The 22,380-nt window shown below is 41.2% G+C and overlaps 2 protein-coding genes across 8 annotated transcripts in view; both read right to left on the bottom strand.

The window, feature by feature from the left end:
• Positions 1–372: 372 nt before the first annotated feature.
• On the bottom strand, positions 373–14,610 carry LOC131106803 (dihydropyrimidinase-related protein 5-like). Its single transcript, XM_058056237.1, has 14 exons — positions 14,488–14,610; positions 8,205–8,320; positions 7,667–7,816; positions 5,693–5,851; positions 5,122–5,301; positions 4,980–5,048; positions 4,062–4,106; positions 3,904–3,979; positions 3,678–3,834; positions 3,467–3,608; positions 3,178–3,320; positions 2,895–3,102; positions 2,638–2,815; positions 373–1,852 (listed from the first exon to the last, which is right to left on the bottom strand). The coding sequence occupies exons 2-14, from the start codon at positions 8,301–8,303 to the stop codon at positions 1,767–1,769; spliced, it is 1,692 nt and encodes a 563-aa protein (XP_057912220.1). The 5' UTR covers positions 8,304–8,320; positions 14,488–14,610; the 3' UTR covers positions 373–1,766.
• Positions 14,611–15,510: 900 nt separating this feature from the next.
• The window catches only part of LOC131106801 (DNA (cytosine-5)-methyltransferase 3A-like), a 41,711-nt gene continuing 34,841 nt past the window's right edge, over positions 15,511–22,380 (bottom strand). For 6 of the 7 annotated variants that reach the window (XM_058056235.1, XM_058056233.1, XM_058056231.1 and 3 more), the window contains one exon: positions 15,511–21,395. In XM_058056235.1, coding sequence (XP_057912218.1) covers positions 21,254–21,395 — 142 coding nt within the window. In that variant the 3' untranslated portion in view covers positions 15,511–21,253. The remainder of the gene's footprint in view (positions 21,396–22,380) is intronic. The other variant, XM_058056234.1, reaches the window with a different exon arrangement.

Here is a 22,380-nt window from a genome sequence, read left to right as displayed (position 1 = left end):
GGATTAAGACAGCTCTCATGGTGAGAAGAACTGGACCCAATCTCTCAAGCTCTCACACATGCAACATCTGGACCTGATGACCTATTAAGATGTGGTCATCATAGGGGGTAATGATCATCCTGCACCATGCAGGCTGCAAAAGGCTTTACAAAGGGGGGAAAAAACAATCTATGATCAAATCATCTGTGATTGGCTGGCGACCAGTCCTTGGTCAGTTGGGATAGGCTCCAGCATCTCCACGACCCTCATGAGGATAAGCGGTAGAAAATAAATAAATGAATAATCAAATCATGAATGTGATTTTGTGTAAAATGTATATATATTTGTACCAACAGGTAAAGAAAGACATTAGATAATACATTTTTTTTCACTTTATTGGTTTACCAATACTTTAGTGGTAAGAAACAAGCAGCCACAGTACATACTGAACAGGTTCACTTTCCAACAAAACAAGAATCCACAACGCACAGTCACTGACAATGTACAGTGCCTTCTAAACAACAACAAAATGAACACCCTTGTATACCATTGTAAAAAAACAAAAATAAAAACAGCACCAGTTGTGAACCTGTAGCAATTCATCCCGCTTGGTTCTCTTCGTGCATGGCGTTTGTGTGCGGTACGGGTGACTCACATTGGCACATTTATTCTTTTTCAGGAAAAGAAAGCATCCTAAATGTACAGTACACAGACACAGGGTAATGGTCATGAGGGAATAGATTCAAGGAATGACAAGGAGGTGAGAGGATCTGTGCTTGTTTTAGCGTGTGCAGCTCAATCTTCCCGCCCTCTTGTTTAGTGATGCTAACCGTAGAGTTGGATGTATTCACTTCAGGTGGCTGTTGGTAATCTGTCACTGTCATTAGTCAGTATAACACAGGTCCATCAGGATTTTCCCTTGTGACCCTGCAAATTCTTCCATCCATCTTAGTCAACATTACTCATGACTGGCTGGAACTTTACTGGAGTAGTTTGCCAAATGCCACTTTTTTGTCCTTTTAAGGCCACTGTACTCGAGCCAAACAAGTGCAAGCTGATTGGGTGCATGGATAAAAGGTTTGTAATAACCCTTCATCATGTTTGTTAGTTGCATGTAAACATAAGTCTGATTATAGCTACAGAATGTAAATATGCGCCAGTGTTCTCTGTTGAGTGTTACTATGGTGATAGATGGCATGTGTCTTGGCATGCGCATGAGGCAGAGACTGGCGAGTGTGGCAGCGAGATGACACAGCGTGTCGAAGCAGTTGGATGTCATCACCACACTGCACAGATCCATCATCCATGGGAAAGGAAAACAGTCAATTGTGACATCACAAACAGAACTCACGCCTTCAAATGAGTAAACCTGTGTGTGTGTGTGTGTCTACAGTGTACACTGTGTTGATGTGTGACAGGAGGTGCTTCACAGAATGCAGTTCTACTATTTTTAGATACTTAAGTCGACATCGCTTCAGTTCAAAACCGTTAAAAACTGTACTGCTTTTTTTTTCAGTGTTCAGTTTGAATTTCTGTTTCTTTCGTCTAGCAGCAACAGCAATGAGTAGTCAGTTAATAGTTCCCTTGGTTTTCAGTTAACATATAATTCCTCTTTGATGCCAATTAAGACTTCAGCAAACCACCGATCACAAATTAAGTCTTTATGTTTTCCCTTTTAGCATTAAACGTTTTGTCACTTTAAAATCAGTGCAGTTTTCTTGGGTGTTCAGAAAGATACAAAACAAAGAGGCTTGGACGGTTTTGTAGGGTTCTCTCCAGACAACAGATTACCAGATTCCACTAGAGCGGCCACCTGGAGGGGCCAGGATCCTAGCAGAGGACCTCTTGGGGATATGGTCATCAACCTGAGACCCTGAGAGGAACACATATCATGCAATGAAGCTCAGTTTTCACTCAGCTCCACTTCAGCAGTGTAGACAATTTTTTGTGTGATTCAGTTACAGGGTGTACAGTCATCCCTCGTTTATCACGGTTAATTGATTCCAGCCCCAACCGCGATTGGTGAATTTTCGCAACGTAGGATTAAAAAACATATTAAGTATAGTATTAGTATATTGAACGTTATGTGAGTCGACGGCATGGCATCGACAAGCTTGTTTTACGCCACGTTGCGCACCGCTTATGCCAGCCACTTTAACAACAGCAGTCTACCCAGCTCATGAGTTAGCCTCTAATTTATGTATTCAAAATGTAAGAATAGGTTCAAAACTGAGGTGGGACAAAAGACAAAGTAATAAGGCAAAAATGTACCACTTCCACATGAAACGGGAGAATGTTTTTTCACTATGTCATGTCGAATGGCAAGGGTCCATGGCTGCAAGCTAATGTAATGTAATGTAATGTAAAGGAATGTCTCATTAATGTCACACTACTGACACTTCGTGAACAGTTAAGAATGAAAACTTTTGACAAAAAAGGTTATAAAATGCATTAAAATTGAATAGACACACCACTATAAAGTCTATTAAATAATTTGGAGGCACGCAGCAACATGCCAAGTTGTCATTACACTGTCCCACTGTTATTATGTTACCATGCTGTCCCATCTACACACCCGATAGTGGACACACAGTATTTAGATACATTTTTACACGTTCCACTTTATGGATTGGCGGTGACAATGTTATTTTTACATACCTGAGAGGCTAAAAGAGGACTCATGGAGGTCTCGAACCCCCTGTTGTACCCTTACAACACCTTTGTTGGTGCCGTCTCCATCAGTGGGGCTCAAACCAAGCTCCTTCTTCATTGCGTTGGTGACCTTGACTACATCACCAGAGTAGGGATCCCTGTCAACGCCTTTATAAGCCTGCGACTGTTCATAGAGTCACACATGTCAAATAATTCCACTTTTCAATTGAGAACTAAGTCATGAGAATAAGACGTCTACCCACTTTCTCTCTCTGCACCATTTTCTTGTACAGGAAATCAGGGAAGGTGCGCTGTGGGTAGAATTTCCCAGATCCCTCGGCGCACATGAAGGTGGCGTTCTCACACACCAGACGGCCTCGGCTGATGGTGACCAGGGGGATGCCGTGGCAGCGCAACCCCTCGTACAGGTTGAAGTCTCCGCCTTGCACCTGAGTGCTGACAGAGATGGTCCTGTCCAAGGAAGACAAACACATCACACACATGTATGACACAAAGGCGGGATTTAAACATACAACACCGACTCACCTTGTTGCATCTGGATCCCACACTACCACGTCGGCGTCAGCCCCGGGGATGATGCGACCTTTGCGTGGATACAAGTTGTAGATCTTGGCGGCATTAGAGCTTGTCACGGCCACAAAACGATTTTCATCCATCTTTCCAGTAACCTAAAGGAAGCCATTAGCACATTTTTGACCATTTAGGGTTTTGACCACCACAAAGCTAAGAAGTGAATGTTTTGTTCCGTTTAGCATCCTTCAGTTTTTCATTTGGACTTAAACAATATGAATATATGTGAGTTGAGTGGACCTACCACCCCCCTCTCCCAGATGACGCTCATCCTGTCCTGGACTCCCGCCACACCATGAGGGATCTTGGTGAAGTCCTCCTTGCCCAAAGCTCTCTGCTTGGTGCTAAAAGGACGATGGTCTGATGCCGCAACACTCAGGGTGTCGCTGGAAAACATTTGGGAAACATTTAACTTGGCAGACACAAATATGTTTCTATGTATTTTATACACCCACTTGCCCAACAGGCCCATCAGGTAGCCTGGTGTGTTAGGGTCAAGACGAAGAGGAGGGACGATGACATGGGCGGCAGCGTGAGCCCAGTCTTGGTGGTAATACTGCATCCCGTTCAGCACTGCGTGAGCTACTGTGGTCTCGGCATGGACCACCTTACCTGGAGAGAGGAGTTTTGTTAGCCAAAGCCCTAATATGTGTGCGTTTGTTACAAGTGATGAGAACTCACCCTGCATCTTTGCAGCAGCGATCATATCGCCAGCTCCCATGCAGGAAACGTTCACCAGGTAGATGGGGCAGTGAGCCTGGAAACACAAGCGGAGATGATCTATGCCAACGCATCATCTTTGAAAAAAACAGAATACTAAAATCTGTGTGTGAGATTACCCTATTAGCGATGGTGACTGCTCTGTGAGTAGCCTCAGACTCCAGCTGTAAAAAGGAATAATGTGAACATTTAGGTCTCTAATCTCGTAGACAGGCGGAGGCACGGCGCACCCACGCCTCCATCACTCCCACCGGCGCAAGTGGCAAAGAGAGAGGCGAGAAGGCGTGAGAGGGTTTAACACAGCCGAGTGTAATCTTAACCAATCAAATGAACACCTCTCATTGCCTTTAAATGTGCAGGACTGGACTGCGCATCTGAGGCCACAATGCGCGTCATGCACCACGTACGCCACCTCGTGGGACATGTCATCTGTTCCTGACAGTTACATTAAACACAGCATTACCCCGATCCCAGTGTAGAACCAGCATCATACTTTCAGCTGCCGTCAGGTTGAGTTCCCTTTATCTGACTCAAAAATAAAAATGTGCATGCTAGTTCAGAAGGTTACATTAAATACTGGTTGCTGGTTGCATTGAAATGTGCCTGACACTCTGAAAAACCTGCCTGTGAGGTTTTGGTGACATGTCTGCACTGTGCGCCTGTCAGCCAATTTACCATTGCTTCGCCTGCACCAAGAATAGGTAGACCAGGTCTGAGCTGGGGAGCTTTCAGCACACCTTAGGCACGCTGTTTTGTCTCCATAGCATAATGTATTTATGCTAACAATTCCAGTGATTATTACAGGTGTTTTATTGCATTTGTTTGTTTTTATGCCATTTGTTATTGTCTAGTTTGGTATGTTTTGTTATTTGGCAAATTGTGTTGAGGAGTAGAATTGTGAGGATCACCTGTTGTGCTTTGTGGTGTTAAACTTTAACTTCTTTTAGAAGTCCAAGGTCAAAGCCATGAGCATTTATTTACTCACTGATTTAACAACGAATGCTCTAATTTCTAGAAGAGAAATGATGTTACTTTACCTCCTCAGGGCGGCTGACTTCAATACCTTCGGGTCCACTTATTCCCAAATCCAGAGCCTCTTTAGCACCCTAGAGATAAACACAAACTTCAACACAGCTGATAAAAAAAACGCATATGAATGAGATAATTTGAGGTATGTACCTCTGCCACCAGCTCTCCGTTCTCGGCGTGGACGCGTGCGATGGCCCCGATGTCCTTGCAGGTCTGCAGCGCCTGGTAGAGCTCGGAGTCCCTCAGCATCATCATGTCTTTGTAGGCCATGAACATCTGGAAGGAGTTGACCCCGTGTTCCCTCACCAGGGTCTCCATCTCGTTACGCACCTGAGGGCAAGCGGATCAGTGTGTGTTTGTTATATGGGGCATGAAGAGCTTTGACGAGCAGCCAAAGGTATTAGAAATATACTGAACTCAAAATGCAGAAGCTTAGGCACCGTCAATCAATTTTTGTATTTTATCTTGCTAGACAGCGCAGGTGTAGTTAATGGTGTAGTCATGCATATGACACCCTGACGCCAAAGGCTGAAAGAAGTATGGTGACTCAAAGAATCTGTCTAATGTACCCAATGAATATGTGTGTTAACCTACTTCCTCTGGGGTCTGTAATCTAGGTCATTACACATTTCACCCACATATGAAAATGCGTGCATGATTTTTTGGTTGAGTAGTTTGAATGGTCTCAGTGGCGTTTCCTCCTTCATTGCTCTGACGTTACCTTTGGCCCCCACCAGGTCACGCCGACATGCAGAGCGTAGTCGCAGCACGCCTTGGCGTCAGCCAGATCGCGGCACTTCTCGTAGGCATCCACCAGGGAGCAGTGTTGCTCAGGCAGGACGTGCGCCATCACCATGGTGGTACCACCCAGCAGAGCCGCCTGGGTAGAGAGAAAAGAAAATCATGCCGATGGTTATTTCAAAACAAAAGGAAGACCACAACTACACCGTGTTAGCTGGTCATTGAAACACAAATGATGTTATCCACGTCATACTTTGCAAGGAAATAATCCAACTGGTTTATTACAGTTGATATACTGGATGCAATTTGATTGGTCAACTGGTAGGAATGAGAGAAAGAGGAAAATGAAAAGGTTAAAATCACACTACCTGAACACTGCTCTGATTCGCTCGCCTCTGTTCCGATATACTGTTGCCATGACAACAGACATTGCTCTGCCATGGCATCCATGTTCATACTGTGCCTCTCCCTCTGTGAAATCACACTATTGAGTCACCCATTCATAAACCCTTGAGTCTATTGTGTTGACGTGATGGAAGAACAGACTAAGGGTGGATCCCTGCATATTTGGCATCCACACATTTTGGGTTAAAAAATAGGGCACACATGTCTTTATGTTTCACTGATCTTTTTTTTTTCCGTCAAGTGTAGTGTTTCACACTTTGGTCGGGTGTCCTTGAATGCACCGTAGTTGCAAGGTTTGCTACGGAAGCAAAATGAACTGTGCGCATGATTGGTTGCGGGCCTATAGCTATCTACTATCTGCTATCCTATTGCTGCTGAGTGGTTGAGCCTGATGAATACACCATCAAATAAAGAGTGTCTCTCATGTCAAGTTACAGTACATTGAACATCTCTGTTATTAAAGAGTATCAGTGACATTACATCGAAATGGGAGGCTGGACAGTAATTCAGTGTTTTAGCCCAAATCCATTACTAATTTAGCGACCACCATCCCCTACTGTGAAGATAATCCTCTTGGAAGAAATATAAAGGAGACACAGAGAGGGGGATGAGAAGGAACAAACACTGGAACGAGCATAAAGGCAACTCAATATGGCGCTGGTGCAGTCTAGTCGATTAGCACTGAGTAATATGGAGCACTGAGGCCAAATCCAGAGTGGTGCATTCAAGACATTTACAGCAATTATTGGGTCGCCTTCCTTCCTCTGTCCACCTCCAAACAACACAATCAGTGTTTCCCATACGTTCATTGAGTTGTGGTGGCTTGCCACAGATGCGTAGATATAGTGCTACATGTTCACACTAGCTCATTAAGACTTTATTAACGCACCAGTCAGGGGAGGATCGGTGTTGGCAAACTTGGCAGCTTTGTGGCTATATTGTGAGCGATCAGACCCCTCTATATGACTAGGGAGTCTTACTCTTATTGCTCATTTTCTGCATATGCATCATGGCCAAAAATGCAAATTTGACAATTAAGGCATTACGTCACTCCTCTACAACCTACCACATCCACACATTGCAGTGCTGTGGGAAACACCAATGATGTAAATACAGTATTATGGCTTGCATGAATTAACCCAATACTGTTGAGGAACTTTGTCAGCAGGGAGACAGTGTGACAGTGGGGGGGATGTAAAAGATCGGATGCATGAGAGAAAATGGTGGAGAAGCAAACAGTGGGCACAAACACGATCCTGATTTCCCCCATTAAGCACGGGGTTAGTTGCCATGGTAGCAAGGTCAGTGGGTAGAGAGCCGGGTGATTAGGGGGGATGCTGGGGTGAGCTGGCATGCGGAGGATGAATACCCCCCCCAAAAAAAATTCCTCTCACCCTATTTCCGTTGGCATTCCATTAGATGCTAATCCAGTGGTTTCTCTAAGCCATGGTGCAGTTTGCTGCTTTAATCTCCCAAATGCTCTCCCAATAGATGTTTAATATGGCCTCCACACAATGACAGCTGTTTGTTGACCCAACATCGTGTGTACCTTGGTGCCGCTGTAGAAATCATCCTGGACGGAGGCGTTCATGAAAGTCTGCTCCAAATGCACGGAGGTGTCGATTCCGCCGGGTAGCACCAGCTTTCCGGAGGCGTCGATCACCTTCGCCCCGCCTGGAATCATCAGCTCCTTTCCGACCTTTTATCAACAAAACACACATTGGAATCAGATTAACCTAAAACGGCAGTTAAGAAACTACACCAAATACCCATTTTCTAATAATAATGGGAAAAGTCATCAACAGGTTTTCGATGCTATATGTAGGAAATTACTGCGGTGCATGTATTTCTATGGGAGAGATGCAGGCCAAGTTCTTATAAAATGCTGTCTGCCACCTTGTGGCCGTTTTTTCATCTTAAAACTGCACAAAATGTGCTCTCTTCTATTGTTGAGTTGCATCATCACCTCTTTATCAATATTGATAAAGAGTTAATATTGCATATTCAGTTAACGCGGTCGGGTATGGAACCAATTAACTGCGACAAAGCAGGTAAACTGATGATGTATGGATAAAAATACATCTTACCTGCTGAATGATGCCATTCTCGATGTAAACGTCAGCTTCCTGGGTGAAGTCGTCATTGACCACTTTGCCTCCCTTGATGAGAATGCGCATGGACCCCATAGTGTCTGCCAATCTTTCTGCCGGAAGAAGAACAATGACATGTAACACGGCATTTCTATTTTCCCATAAACTTCCCTGCAAATTGGTCACTTTCACTTTTAGATTACACTCTCTTCATTGTTCCTGGTTCCATTCAAGTGTAATCGAATATGCAACTGAAACCATAGTTAAAACATGTTAAATTAATGTTCCTGTAGGGCTTTCCTTTCAGAATCATGCATCTAATTAACCTAATTGCAGATTTTTCACGAGTATGATGGTTAGTTAGCGTTCCCCACCACCATCTTTACAAAACTACAGCATCCAAACCTTTGTGATTTGCAGAATGATGTCATGGTTAGAAATCATCTTATGCAAACTGCTTTGACTGCATGAAAGGATGAGTAGACTAAAGTGTATTGAGCAGGCGCATTCAAGTTGTAGACGTAGATGTACAAATATTGAACAGATATTGATTATTTCCCCCAATAAGGGTTGGACAAACACAGTGAACATTGTGTGTTTGTGTTGGTATGTGTTCTTGCATGGATGGCTGTGTGCAATGTCACACAATAGTCTCCCAGTCACACACAATCAAGTCAAAGAGATGGATGAGAACAGAGGGTGGAAGCGGAGCACCAGTGTGCAGAGTGGCTGGAGGGGGTATACAGGGCTTAGACAACAGTAAACAGTTTCATAGGGACCCCAAAAACCATATGTCAATCAAGTGGACACTGTTATTCTGAAGTCATTCAAGCATCAAGTATGGCTTTACTGTCCCGGTGTGTTATAATAGAGCTATATTGCTATTACTCTGGTCTTTGCTAGGGCTAGAAGACGCTGATGCTGGGAATATTTTTCAGGGGGGAGGGGTGGGCGTTATGGAAAGTAGTGTCCCTCAGGCTTGGGAGCCAGAATAAAAGAGCGGTTTCCCAGGAGATGGGAACTGGGGTGCTTTCAGTGGAAACAAGGCTCCTGCACTCACACATGCAAACCCTTGCATGACAGCACAGCAGAACGATAGAATCAAGACCGAGCACAGTCAATCAACGTAACGTCCATGATAAAAACATTCATTTTCTACATTGAGCTCAACGGAAATTATACTATATAGCCATTATTCCTACAGGAAGTGGAATTTTGGCGTGAACTATATGTTTTTTTATTTTTTATTGACAGTTAGATGCATGTGTCAACACGGTCTGTGACGGACGTGTGAACAGCAAGTGTTATTTCACCCACAAAGCTGTCACTGCTACATTGCAAGGGCTGTTATAGACATACACTATAGTAAGTACATCTGCACAGTCAAATAAGTACAAACCATCAGAGAAATACAACTTCAAATATATGGCTGTGTCGTAAAACCAATGCAATTGTTCCTCCTGCCAGTTATTAATGATAACCCTGCATAATAAACACAAGGGCATCTCAAATGCGCAGGGCATCTCAAAATTATCCACAATTAAGGAAAACTGAATTGAAATACAGTGGAATCTCAGTTTTTAGCATTCATTTGTTCCAAGTGGTTTGACAAATATACCAAAAAATCAAGCAATTTTTCCCATAGGAAAAAATCTGTTCTGGAGACTTAGTAGTATTAATAAAAAACACATTTTATAGGGAACAATTATAGTTTTACATGTAGAAATAAATTAATAAATGATGCTGTTTCAGTCTATTATTGGTCAAAAACATAAGCAAATTTTACATGTTGTTTTCCGCCCCCCGACCTCAAAGGGAAGCAATACAACACACTATCAAAACTGACTCACTCTCTAATGAGTGGACAGATGACTATAGGGGTGTTGTTTCATGTCTAGAGGGCTCTAATAATGTTAGAAATGGTATTAAGAAGATTGCAAACAGGTTTTTGGCTGCACGGTAGTCAAGTGGTTAGCGAGACTCGGATTTGATTCCCCACTCGGGCATCTCTGTGGACTTTGCATGTTCTCCCCGTACATGCGTGGTACTATACTACTACTATACTATAGGGGTGTTATTTTAGTACTCCGGTAGCCGGTACTTCCTCCCCCATTCCAAAAACATGCTAGGTTAATTGGCGACGCCAAATTGTCCATAGGTATGAATGTGAGTGTGAATGGTTGTTTGTCTATATGTGCCCTGTGATTGGCTGGCCATCAGTCCAGGGTGTACCCCACCTCTCGTCCAAAGACAGCTGGGATAGACTCCAGCATGACCCTTGGTATAGAAATAAGCGGTATAGAAAATGGATGGATGGATGAAACAAGTTTTCTATGCTCTAACTCCAAAAATATTCAATGTAAAAATTAATTTGCCCCCATGGAGGGTTATTTAGCAGCTGCACTCAGTCTGTTGCTTTGATTGGGCACTTCATTTCATGGAACAATACGGAGTGACTAGTTTTCTTCATACTATGTTGTTATGCCAACCACAATCCGTCCTTCCACCTTGGAGGAGGTCTGTGTTGTGAGGCGCGAGGCAGCCTGATGTGATGTGACGCAACGTGATGTGAACCGATGTTGAAACTTGCACAGAAAGTGTTGCGAGAATGTGATGAGAGGGACTGTAAAGGTTATTACATTGCTGCAAAAAGATGCTCAACCAACAGGAGATCAGTCATAAAAGAAAATGGCGCAGACTGTGGTTGTGGAGATGTTTGTTAACATTAGCAATGCTTGAAGAATTTGGGGGATTAAATGCGTTCTTAATTTGGATAGAGGGATGACACACATCAGGCAGCCTGTCTCACTCACCCTGAGACCAGCTGCTGTATGTCGAAGACAAGACAAATTGGATACACACACACACACACACACACAAACACACACACCATTAGTTTATTCGCTTTTACTGACAAAGAACAAGATTTCCTCTGGAATTTTTAACATCCTTCAAGACTACATTAACTCAGTAAGCATGTATTATTCTGGTACCTGTGACTTGGGCTTCTGTTTGGCCTTACAGAACTGGACTGTTACAGAAGTGCCAACCTGTACACATTTTTGGTACTCAGCATGGATTTTGACCCTTAATTTCACTTATTTTCTCAGATTATTACTGATATAATGTGTAATATAAGTGTAATATATATGTGTAATATAAGTAATATAAGTGTAGCAGTGACTATAGGGGTGTTATTTCATGCCTAGAGGGCTCTAATAATGTTACTGAAAGAACTCAGACATGTTACTGTAATTCTTAGTAGTTCTGTAGTTCTGTGAAGCACACGAGCATCGATCGCCAGAACAACAGGCTTTTATTGCAGCTTTGAATTGTCACAACAGGCACACTAATACCATGGGCTACTGTATAGGGGTGTCATGATACACTCACGGCACAAGATAGTTATGAAAAAACACAAATCAAATATATAGCAGATTACAGTAGATTAGCTGTATGTTTACTCCAAAAGAACTACAGTTCTTATGATGCCTTTGGATCTGAGTAAGTTTGTATCTGGTAAGTTTGATCTGAGTAAGTTTGATCAAATGTCGGCTTAAGACGTTAACAGCAAGTACTCAATGTGCACTTCCAGTCCCGCCTGGCGCACTGCCAATTCTGTATTATTTGTATTATCTTTCACAGTAGTGATGCCATACTTCACAGCCATCTTTTCTCTAAACGAGAAATCTCTAATCTTGTAAGAACTCATGACTCCCGTAGTATAAAGGTGATTATAGGGGTGTTATTTTATGTACAGAGGGCTCTGATAATATTTAAATCTGTGTTTAGAAGGTCATAGACACGTTTTCTATGCTCTAAATATATCATTATTTCATTCATTCATTTTCTACCGCTTATCCTCACGAGCGTCGCGGGGGGTGCTGGAGCCTATCCCAGCTGTCTTTGGGCGAGAGGCGAGGTACACCCTGGACTGGTGGCCAGCCAATCACAGGGCACATATAGACAAACAACCATTCACACTCACATTCATACCTATGGACAATTTGGAGTGGCCAATTAACCTATGAAATGATTTGATTTATAAATAAGGAATTCAACAATCGGGTGTGGGACCAATTAACCACGATAAACAAGGGATTACTGAGTTTACTGGGTTTTTGGCTTGTTAGATTGATAGGTCATTATCTAATAAAGAAATTATACTGTGAAAAACTGGGAATTATGTGTATTAGATTAGTATCATTTGCTTTGGCATTATTGTTATCTTTTTAAAGTTAAAATGCCATATTTTTGGACGCAAAACTAGTGCAGCACATTAGAATTCAGCAGCTACTCTGGTGTGTACCCAAAGTGAAGTGTGTGTTTCGTGAGTGAGAATGTGGTGGACAGCTGCTGACTTCTGATCTGGGGTTTAATCACTGCAGGCGGGGACAAAGCGTGTCTTTGTTATTTTATACACATGCAAAGCAGTGTGTGTGTGTGTGTGTGTGTGAGCTATTTAAAAAGTCCGAACAAACATACAAGAAAGACAAAATGACAAAGTCATTGGAGTTAAGAATAGATGTTCCAGACACACAGAGTGAGGTTTTAAAGGATGAACACAAACTATGAGAGAATCACAAGCAAACTGGGGCATCACTGGGGATTAGGGTCTCTCATCCTGCATTTTCGTGAGAGGTGATTTTGGAACGTCACTGCAAGTGCAAACGCTACATTTGGTACATCAGGTCCGAATGATTTTAATGTTCGAGAAAGGCTACATTGTCACACTAATGGATGTTCTCGTGCATGCCGAGCCAAAGTCGCAAGTCTAAAGCGGAACCTTTAAAGGTTGAACAGCTATGAATTGAACCAACATGTCCTTTGAAACAGTAATAGATTTTCTCCATTTTTGCTGACTCATGAAAGGCACACTGTCACTGTTTTCCCCGATACAGACAGTGACACAACCTAACACTTCAGGGGGATTACTGGAATGACAGAAGGTGGATTAAGACCTCAGCCAAGGAGATATACTATATATATTCACTTATGGGCTGACATCTTGTTTCGTAATACGATAACACAAAGAAATGAACATGATTTTTTTTTTACCTTCTACCTAACTTCATAGTGATGCATATGCATGATGTGCCTCGGGTCTTACTAATCAACACATCAATCAATCATGAGTATGGTGAGACACCGACACTACTGCTGGGCACCAGTCATATAATGCAATCGCTCCTCTCGCCGGTTATTAATCCACAAAGTCAGAAAAATGTTTCCAGGATGTGGGACGATATCGGAGTAACTGGATAAAAGTCCAACAAGCACAGGGAGAACTCCACACAACGATGTTCCATCAGTCATCTCCTGACTGCGAGGCAGGCATGCTAACCACTATAACGCCGCGCACAGCTATAAGGTGACAGGGATGGCACACGTAAACACGCCAAAGTATGAATCCTGGAAACAGGGCGAGTGCTGTAGCTCAGTGATTGCTCCTCTGCAGTTCCACATCACAAATAATAGAAAGCAATAGGGAACCCACACATTAGTAAAGGCGTGTCATTTAATGAATACGATCGCTCTTCTGCACACCATACAGAGCATAATCTTAGATTTATTTACAGGTTCTAAAGTAATATAATCTAATGCCCAAGTGTCTCAAGCGTTGAGCTCATACATTGAAAATCATGCATGTGCAGGCCCATTTGATCGAGATGAGACTCCCTGCATCATTTACATAGACATCAATGTAATTGTACTGTATACCAATGCCTCGCTCATCTTAACAGTAAATCACCACTCTGATCACCACTCTTATGTTACGTGCATAATGCACAAAACGCCTCCCTTTTAAATAGACTGTTGAACACTGAACACCAGCATAACGCTGATTTGTATGCATAACACATACATAAATGAATATTTGGTTTAAACGACAATAAGACATCTTATATAACGAAGGCAATGAAGGTCTATTGCAGTGGTGGCACGCGCGCACGCGCACATTTTTTTTTATCATCGCGAAAAGGCGACAGGTTACTGCAAATTCGTTTATATCATTTCTAATACACAACAGTGTCTGAATACCTATATTAACCCGGTTATTTATTTCGGGGTAATTTATTTGGTGGCTAATACGAAACTGTAGCTATCGCCCAGCTGTCAAAAACGTTAAATTAGCTATACAATGTAATGAATGACGAATCCATATTACAGGTGGTTTTCACAATTCTGTGGAAGGACGATTCAATGTCAATAAAATAACATGAAATGCTAATTTTAAAGATGTATTGTTATTGTTATTATTTTTTAAAGGGTTTCTTACCCGTTTCTCGAATCTCGTCGGTGCTTGTCAGTGTATGCGAGCAGAGGACAGCTGGCACAGCACGAGCCACAGATGCTGCCTTTTGCCTTCAGACGGCCAAGCAGCAGCCAATGGGAACCCTTCAAACCCACATTTAACGGTGAAAACTGACCAATGGGGAACGAGATGTGTCATTCGACAGGGGCGTGTCTCTTGCCTCCAGAGACACGTTTGTGTGCGTTCAAATGCTGTCGGTTATATGGCAGCTACGATTCGTTTGACGTCATATTTAAATCGTTCAGGTTCAGGAGGTGAAAATGCTTTTTATTAGGTAGTTGAAACAACATATTTAGATTCTTACATGCCCTGTAAAGACAAGCTAACATAAATGACAATTACCAGCAGATTTCAAGCATAGTGATCATAGAAAACTGTACTTTCCAATATCTTCGAATGTACAAGTCATAGTGGCATCCTCAATGTGTATTTTTCACCTGTAATTTATGAGAACATGTTAGCACATTCCTGTGCAGTCCTGTCAAACTTTTAATAATAAACCCTGTAATAACTAAAAACTAAAATGGTAGTTGTTACAAAAACCGACACAAACATTTAAAAATGCGATTTTTATTTTAACATCCTTTGTGTTACATTTTCAAGCTGGACTGCTGGCTTTAAAATTTTATATTTGTCCACCAGATGGTGCTATTTTTCCCCATTCAAAGCATGCAACAAAATGTCCCGCCTTTTACTGTTTTCGGCAAGGGTTCCTTGCTATAAAAATATTGTTTGGAATGGTGCACGTGCTATATGATGATATGATGTCTCTTTTTACTTTAGCTTTGGGACTTATGTAAAAATACTGGCCTAAAAGGTTTAAAATCCTAAATATATCATTCAATATATCATATTACAAATTTCCCCACTGAGGGACGAATAAAGGCATATCTTAATATTTGATACAGGTCTGTACATTTCTGAGAGAAATTGTTTTTAAGACTCAAAACTATTAAAATACAATATTTCTAGTGCAGTTTTTGGGTATGATGTTTTTTTTCGCTGTGGAAAATAAAACAGGCAATCGATGCACTAAATCACAAGAAACAGTCGTTTTTTTTATTCACGGTTCTTTTCTTACATTGTTCAAGTACAAAGTTAAAATGCCTTTTAATTAGTTCATATTCATACAAGAGTAAAATAATAATAGTGCCTCTTCATTACTACAACAAACTTAAATACAGTCATTGTAAAGACAAACTTGATTTATACTCCTAGATTTTTTTTTTCCTCTCATTTTCAGAAAACAATTTTAGCACCTTTTTGAAACACCAGCAGTTCCTCTTCACCTAAAAGCTCATCTTCGTTCATGTAGTCCTTGAGATGAGTGTGTGAATGCGCCACAGCATTGTTTGTCTGAAGGTGTTGTGTTTGTGTCACGTGTCTGTGCAGTGTTGGCTTGTGTGTGAACGGTATTTTTTGTTGTTGTTGTTGATGTGATTCTGATATCAGTGTTAAAAACTGCGCATCACTCAGCCTGAAAAACTCTTTTCATCGACAGCTGTCCATCAATCAAATGCTTACCCCTGGCTTTTTTGTCCTTTTGCACTCTCAAACAGAAACGTGTTGACATCACAGCCGTTTCCAGCTTGTTTTTGCTTCATTGAAATTCATTCTTTTTATTTTTGTGATTAAATATGAGCATGATTTATATTGTGGATGTTTTTATTTTGATTGGTACGTTGTTGTGGATAAAGTTGCAATCAAAACAGTTTGGATTAAAAACATGGCTGCCATCGATTCAAGCATCTGACAGCGATTTTGGCCGGAAAAAGACCGTGGGCATGATTCACACATAATATTACATGACCGATTAGCATATTTACTTCAACACAATATACTAAATTACAGCTGCCGCTAAACGGAATGTAGGTCTGTAAAAAAAAAAAACAACTATGGAAATGTAAACGTCTTTTGCTAATTTGGATCATTGAGGAACCTTTTCGCGGCTGAAACCTGTAAGGTTGAAAATTCCAGGCGTGAACTGTCACCCCCTTTATCAACTGTACAGGTGATGCTCTGCGGCTGTGGGCAACCTCTTGATGTAGTTTTTTAATGAACTCCATAAGATGGCAGCCGCTGATTTTGAAGTATCATTAGTGATGAGCATCCATCATTCCATCATCTACCGCTCATCAGAGGACAGAATTCCCTCTCCCCAGCCAGTCCTACCAGTTGGACGTGCCCCAAACAGCTCCCTGAGGAGGTGTTCGGGGGCACCCTGACAAGATGGAGCAGTAGTTCTACTCCGAGTTTCTCACTTTACTGTATCTCTAAAGGAGAACCGTAGCCACAGTACAGCGAAATCTCCTACCCGAAGCTCATGACCATAAGTGATAGTCGGAAAGTAGATCGACCAGTAAATGGAGATCTTTGTTATATACACAATCTTTGGCTATCTGTTCATCTGTGAAATAATCATTACCCTGCTGAAGGTACGAGTGGTTAGCGTGAAGGCCACACAACTAGAAAACCCGAGTTTGATTCCACCTAGGGCATCTCTGTGTGGAGTTTGTATGTGTATGCATGGGTTTTCTCCGGGTACTCCGGTCCCCCCCTGCAATACTACACACTATCACAACTGACTCACTCTCAAATGAGTGAACAGATGACTATAGGGGTGTTGTTTCATGTCTGGAAGGCTCTAATAATTTTAGAAATGGTATTAAGAAGATTGCAAACAGGTTTTTGGCTGCACGGTAGCCAAGTGGTTAGCGAGACTCGGATTTGATTCCGCACTCATGAGTTTGCATGTTCTCCCCGTGCATGCGTGGGTTTTTTTTCCGGGTACTCCGGTTTCCTCCCACATTCCAAAAACATGCTAGGTTAATTGGCGACTCCAAATTGTCCATAGGTATGAATGTGAGTGTGAATGGTTGTTTGTCTATATGTGCCCTGTGATTGGCTGGCGACCAGTCCAGGGTGCACCCAGCCTCTCGCTTGAAGACAGCTGGGATAGGCTCCAGCATGCCCTCGTGATGATAAGCGGTAGAAAATGAATGAATGAAAAAAGGATTCCAAAAAAACATTTGACGATGAAACTTTGTTACTTCTCCCAAGCACAGCGTAGAGGTTCCGTTTTTTTTTCCCCCGACACTTATGTTTGTTCATGTTTAAAATATCTTGAAAAGTTCCAAATGGATTTGGATGAAATTTTCAAAGATTGTCGGATATGGGATATGGAAGAACTCGCTAAAATTTGTGGGTGATCCGGATGGGCGTCTGGATCAAGGATTGTTTTAAAGGATTCTTTAACATTACGAGGTAGGACCGATTTCACCATTTGTGCATACAAGTTTACAAAAAAGGGTTAACAGAACTTGGAAAAGAAAAATACAGGACATGTTTGGACACCCCTTGTATGAAGAAGTCTTGGTCCTTTGCTTTGTGAAACTGTGCTAGCTGAACAGCCCTGTTTTTAGATGCTCACTGAGCTAATATTAGTGTGGCACTGGTTATTGAATTTCTGCGATATTTACTGAAGTCATCATGCATGATAAGAGCTTTCCGTGTGACGTTTAAAGGCATATTCTGCGGGTTTTACCAACACATTTCTTGTTTGAGAGTGTCTCTTACCTCCTGACGTCCTAGCATAGACAAGACAAAGTCACTACAACTAACTGTAATATCTGCAGTCTCTAGCTTCTCTCCCCTCTAGGCTGGCTTAACTGAGCACCGACCTGGAACAGTACACACACACACACACGCACACACACACACACACAATAACGGATTATTATTGTAATTAATACTACCATTATTATCATCATCATTACTCTCTAATCTAACATGAGATTACACTGACAGACTGACATGCAGTATCTGAGGGTGTAAGGAAAGGGGGAGAGGCGGGGGAGGGAGCACCAATGCGGCGCAGGGTGATGATGTCATACCCAGCCGTGCCATAGAAGGCCAGGTGGCGACGGGCCGTCCTGCAGAAACACAGTGACTACGCAATGTGTGCATTTGAGAGTAAATCAGCACCGCGCCGAATGTGTTTCCAGCAACTGTGTGTTTGCTTGTGTGTATGTTTATGTGTGTTTGTCTGCGTAACCTGCAAGAGCACTGTATTAAAGAGCAGAGTTGAAAAAAGCACCTGAAGGTTGGTTGAAAAAAGCACCTGAAGTTTGGTTGTATAAACAGAGAGTAAACATGATGGAGGAAAAAAAAAAACAAGAGACAAAACTGCTGGCTTATTGTTGTACTGTATTGTGTTTTGATTGTGTGTCGACTGCGTGTGTTTGCGTCCAGTTGTTAGCTGGTTTCTGAGGAAGGTCAGAGCAGTGGAAGGCTTTCAATAGAGAAAAAAAAAAAAAAATTGGTCGACTTTGGACCAAAAAGCACCAGACTGAAGGAGAAATGTTCCCTGTTGTCTTGTGTTCAATTTCCTATGGAGGGGATAAGTGGATCCCACTACTGACAAGGCAGCCCTACATAAAAAGCTAGTATAGTGTCCACAGAGTCAAGGTCTGGTTTCACTGGATGTTTTTCATGAGAACATTTTGTATCCCAACGAAGTCAAGCAAGCTGCAAAAATGTTTTTTTTTTTTTTGCGGGAGCAGAGCACAAGAGGCTGAGGCACAAAGAGAGGCTGTTTTTCACTCAATCGTCACACTTTTGCTGATTTACGTGGACTTTAAAGGTCCCCTATTATGCAAAACGGACTCCACTATTATGTAATAACAGTAATACGTGTCCCTAGGGTGCATTTATGACTACTGTTTATAAGGAGGCTTCGCTACACATCTTAAAAAGCCAACTATCCTATCATATGTTTTTGTGTTGCTAAAATGGCATCTATTATTTTCGACAAAAGCAGATTTGCGATGGGCCGTATGTGGAAAAAAAGTTTTTTTGGTACTACACACTTATGGACAAACAAACAAAGCTTGCGTTCAACACTTTGCAGTTTCAGCATCCAGGCCAGACGTATTTAAAAATTGTTGTCAAATACTATAATAATATAATATGGGACCTTTAATTATGTCTTCCAAAGACTTAAAAATCTTGATGGATGAGTTAGACTTCACTGAAGTGAGCCATTTTTCGAACCGCAACAAAACATTAAACAATACCAATGAAAAACACTTTTAGTTATCAAACAAAACACCTTCATTACTTATGCAACACTAAAAATAATTTTTACTGATCTAATGATTTTTCTAATAATGAAAATAAAATTTGACTTCAAGATACTTATTTTATACTTACAACTACAGTATATTTATAGACAATACTTTGTATTATGACACAACATACACACCGAGGCTGGAAGATTATTATAAACTAAGAATAGGGGAGAGCAAACTCATAAAAAAAAAACATGTTATCCTACTTCATTATGATGCTACACTTACTAAATCCGACATTTTACCACTTTATAACAAACAATTAAAGTGTTCTTTCATATATATACAGTACATATCAATGTGTGTTTGCTGCATAGCAGCAAACCTTAAGGAAGCATGGTCTCATCCTATAATAAAAACACAAATGAAATATTAGAAAATTGGCATAAGAGGTTTTCCCACACTGACTTCCCCGTAGCTACCATGCAGTTCTGACTCAACAGCACCTCCTCTGGTCAAAGTTAAGTACTGCACTACATTTCACCACCAATAATAAGTAATTGATTCTCCTAACCACACAGAGTTCTTGACAATTCATTTAGTATGATGCTATAAAAAAGCTGTCTAATGCTATAAATGCTATAATTTTCTATAATTAAAAGGGCTATACTACTGTATATAAATATAGAGTATATTAAAAGGGCATTTTTCAGTTAAAAAGACAAGTAACTTAAAACACTTTTTCTTTAAAACCCTACCAAATAAGCATGAAGATCAACCATTCTACCTATACTTGGCCACTAGGGGGCTCTCAACATTATCCTGCTTAACTGAATGGAAAATATGCTACAGTGTTAGTTGGCCCCCTCCATGTGCAGTTTAACTCATCCACTTCCGTGATGTTTTTTTTTTTGTAACTAAAGGGAAGTTACAAGAGTGAAGTTGTTACCCTGTTTTTTTTCCTTCTCCTTTCTTCCTTCCTATTTTCCTTCTCTCCCAGGCCTCAAACAACCCCACAAGAGCTGGTGTAATATCTGTGCCTGCTTGAAAGTACGGTATTTGGCTTAACTCTGTTAGGGACACAAAACTGCAGCAAGTGAAAAAATGAAACATCTGAGACCGGAACGCCTCTGAGAGAGCACCAAGAACAGGAAGATGAAAGTGGCACTGACTGGCCAGCACCGCGGATGTGAAGCTGTGTGTATGTGTGTGTGTATGCCATGTTTTGGATAACCACAGCACCTTCACTTCACTATACTTTAGTCAAGTTTCTTTTTTGGTGTCGGTGCTTTGTGGAGACTGTAACTAATGCAAAAAACAGCAGAAGATATCAGTTTAAGGTCTTGTGGAAGTGGAAGTTGTTGTGTGTGTGTGTGTGTGTGTGTGTGTGTGAAGATATACACACTAGCAAGTATGTACGTCAGCAAGGTAGCACCTGGGGAGCAAGATTAGCCTGTAGATGGATGATATGTAGGGATATGAGATCTAGGGATGAAGTTGTTAGCAGAGTGTGTGTGTGTGTGTGTGTGTGTGTGGTCATCTGTTTCGTTTGCATCAGCCAACCTTCATGTACAAGCTGTGTACTATCTGCAGTTACCTGCGGTCACAAATGTGTGTGTGTGTGTGAGAAAGAGAGAGAGAAGAGAAGAGTTGTTGCGTGACTAGTTGCAGGCGAAGTATTCCTTTAGAGGGGCAAAGAGGTGCCTGATGACGGGAACGCTCCAGGAACGCCCCAACAGCCTTTGCCTGGCCAGACGACTCATGTTGGACACGTCGGTGTAGTGGACAGGGAAACCAAACACCCTGGATACACACACACGTCATCATTTTTATACAATGAACAGGATGGGACGTACGCTATACAACGTCCTGTTGGAGTAGTACTGCAATAAATGTTACAACAGTAAGGTTTTAAAGGTCCCCTATTATGCAAATTTACGCACGCACAAAAAAGGCTTCACTACACACCTTGGAATAAAGCCTGGAGCTCTGCCAACTATCCGTCAGTCGGCGACAGGAATGTGAGCTGAAGTTAGGTCATTTTGGGTTGCTTTCAGCTAATAGACTAACCCCAGCATGATATTACTGTTCAAATTTTAGTTTAACGTTAGCGCTTTAGCTCACCTAGCTATGCCACCGTTGCTAACAACCCCTTGAAGGGGACCCATTATGCTCATTTTTTTACCCTTTGTATTGAGTTGTGGTCTCCTAAAGAGCAGCTACAGTGGCGTCATTACGCCTATTTTAGGGGCACTTAGGGGGCCAACCCACTAAATAATTCGATATTTTTTTATTGATTTTTAAAAAAAATTAATAGATTTTTTTGTAAAATATTCTTAAGCCCCCCTAAATAATTAGATATTTTTTATTGATTTAAAAAATAATTAGATTTTTTTTATTGATTTTTACATTTTTTTAATAAATTCTTTTGTGAAATGTTCTTAAGCCCCCCTTAATAATTGGATATTTTTTATTGATTTAAAAAAAATGTATTGATTTTTTGTAAAATGTTCTTAAGCCCCCCTAAATAATTTGATATTTTTTATCGATTTTTTAAAAATGTGTTAGATTTTTTGTAAAATGTTTTTAAGCCCCCCTAAATAATTAGATATTTTTTATTGATTAAAAAAATGTATTGTTTTTTTGTAAAATGTTCTTAAGCCCCCCTAAATAATTTGATATTTTTTATTGATTTAAAAAAGTGTATTGATTTTTTGTAAAATGTTCTTAAGCCCCCCTAAATAATTAGATATTTATTAATTTAAAAAAATGTATTGATTTTTTGTAA

The sequence above is a fragment of the Doryrhamphus excisus genome, chromosome 19 (assembly GCF_030265055.1).
Source record: "Doryrhamphus excisus isolate RoL2022-K1 chromosome 19, RoL_Dexc_1.0, whole genome shotgun sequence".
NCBI lineage: Eukaryota > Metazoa > Chordata > Actinopteri > Syngnathiformes > Syngnathidae > Doryrhamphus > Doryrhamphus excisus.
Note: the sequence above shows the minus strand (reverse complement) of the source record. Positions and strands in the feature narration are given on the sequence as shown.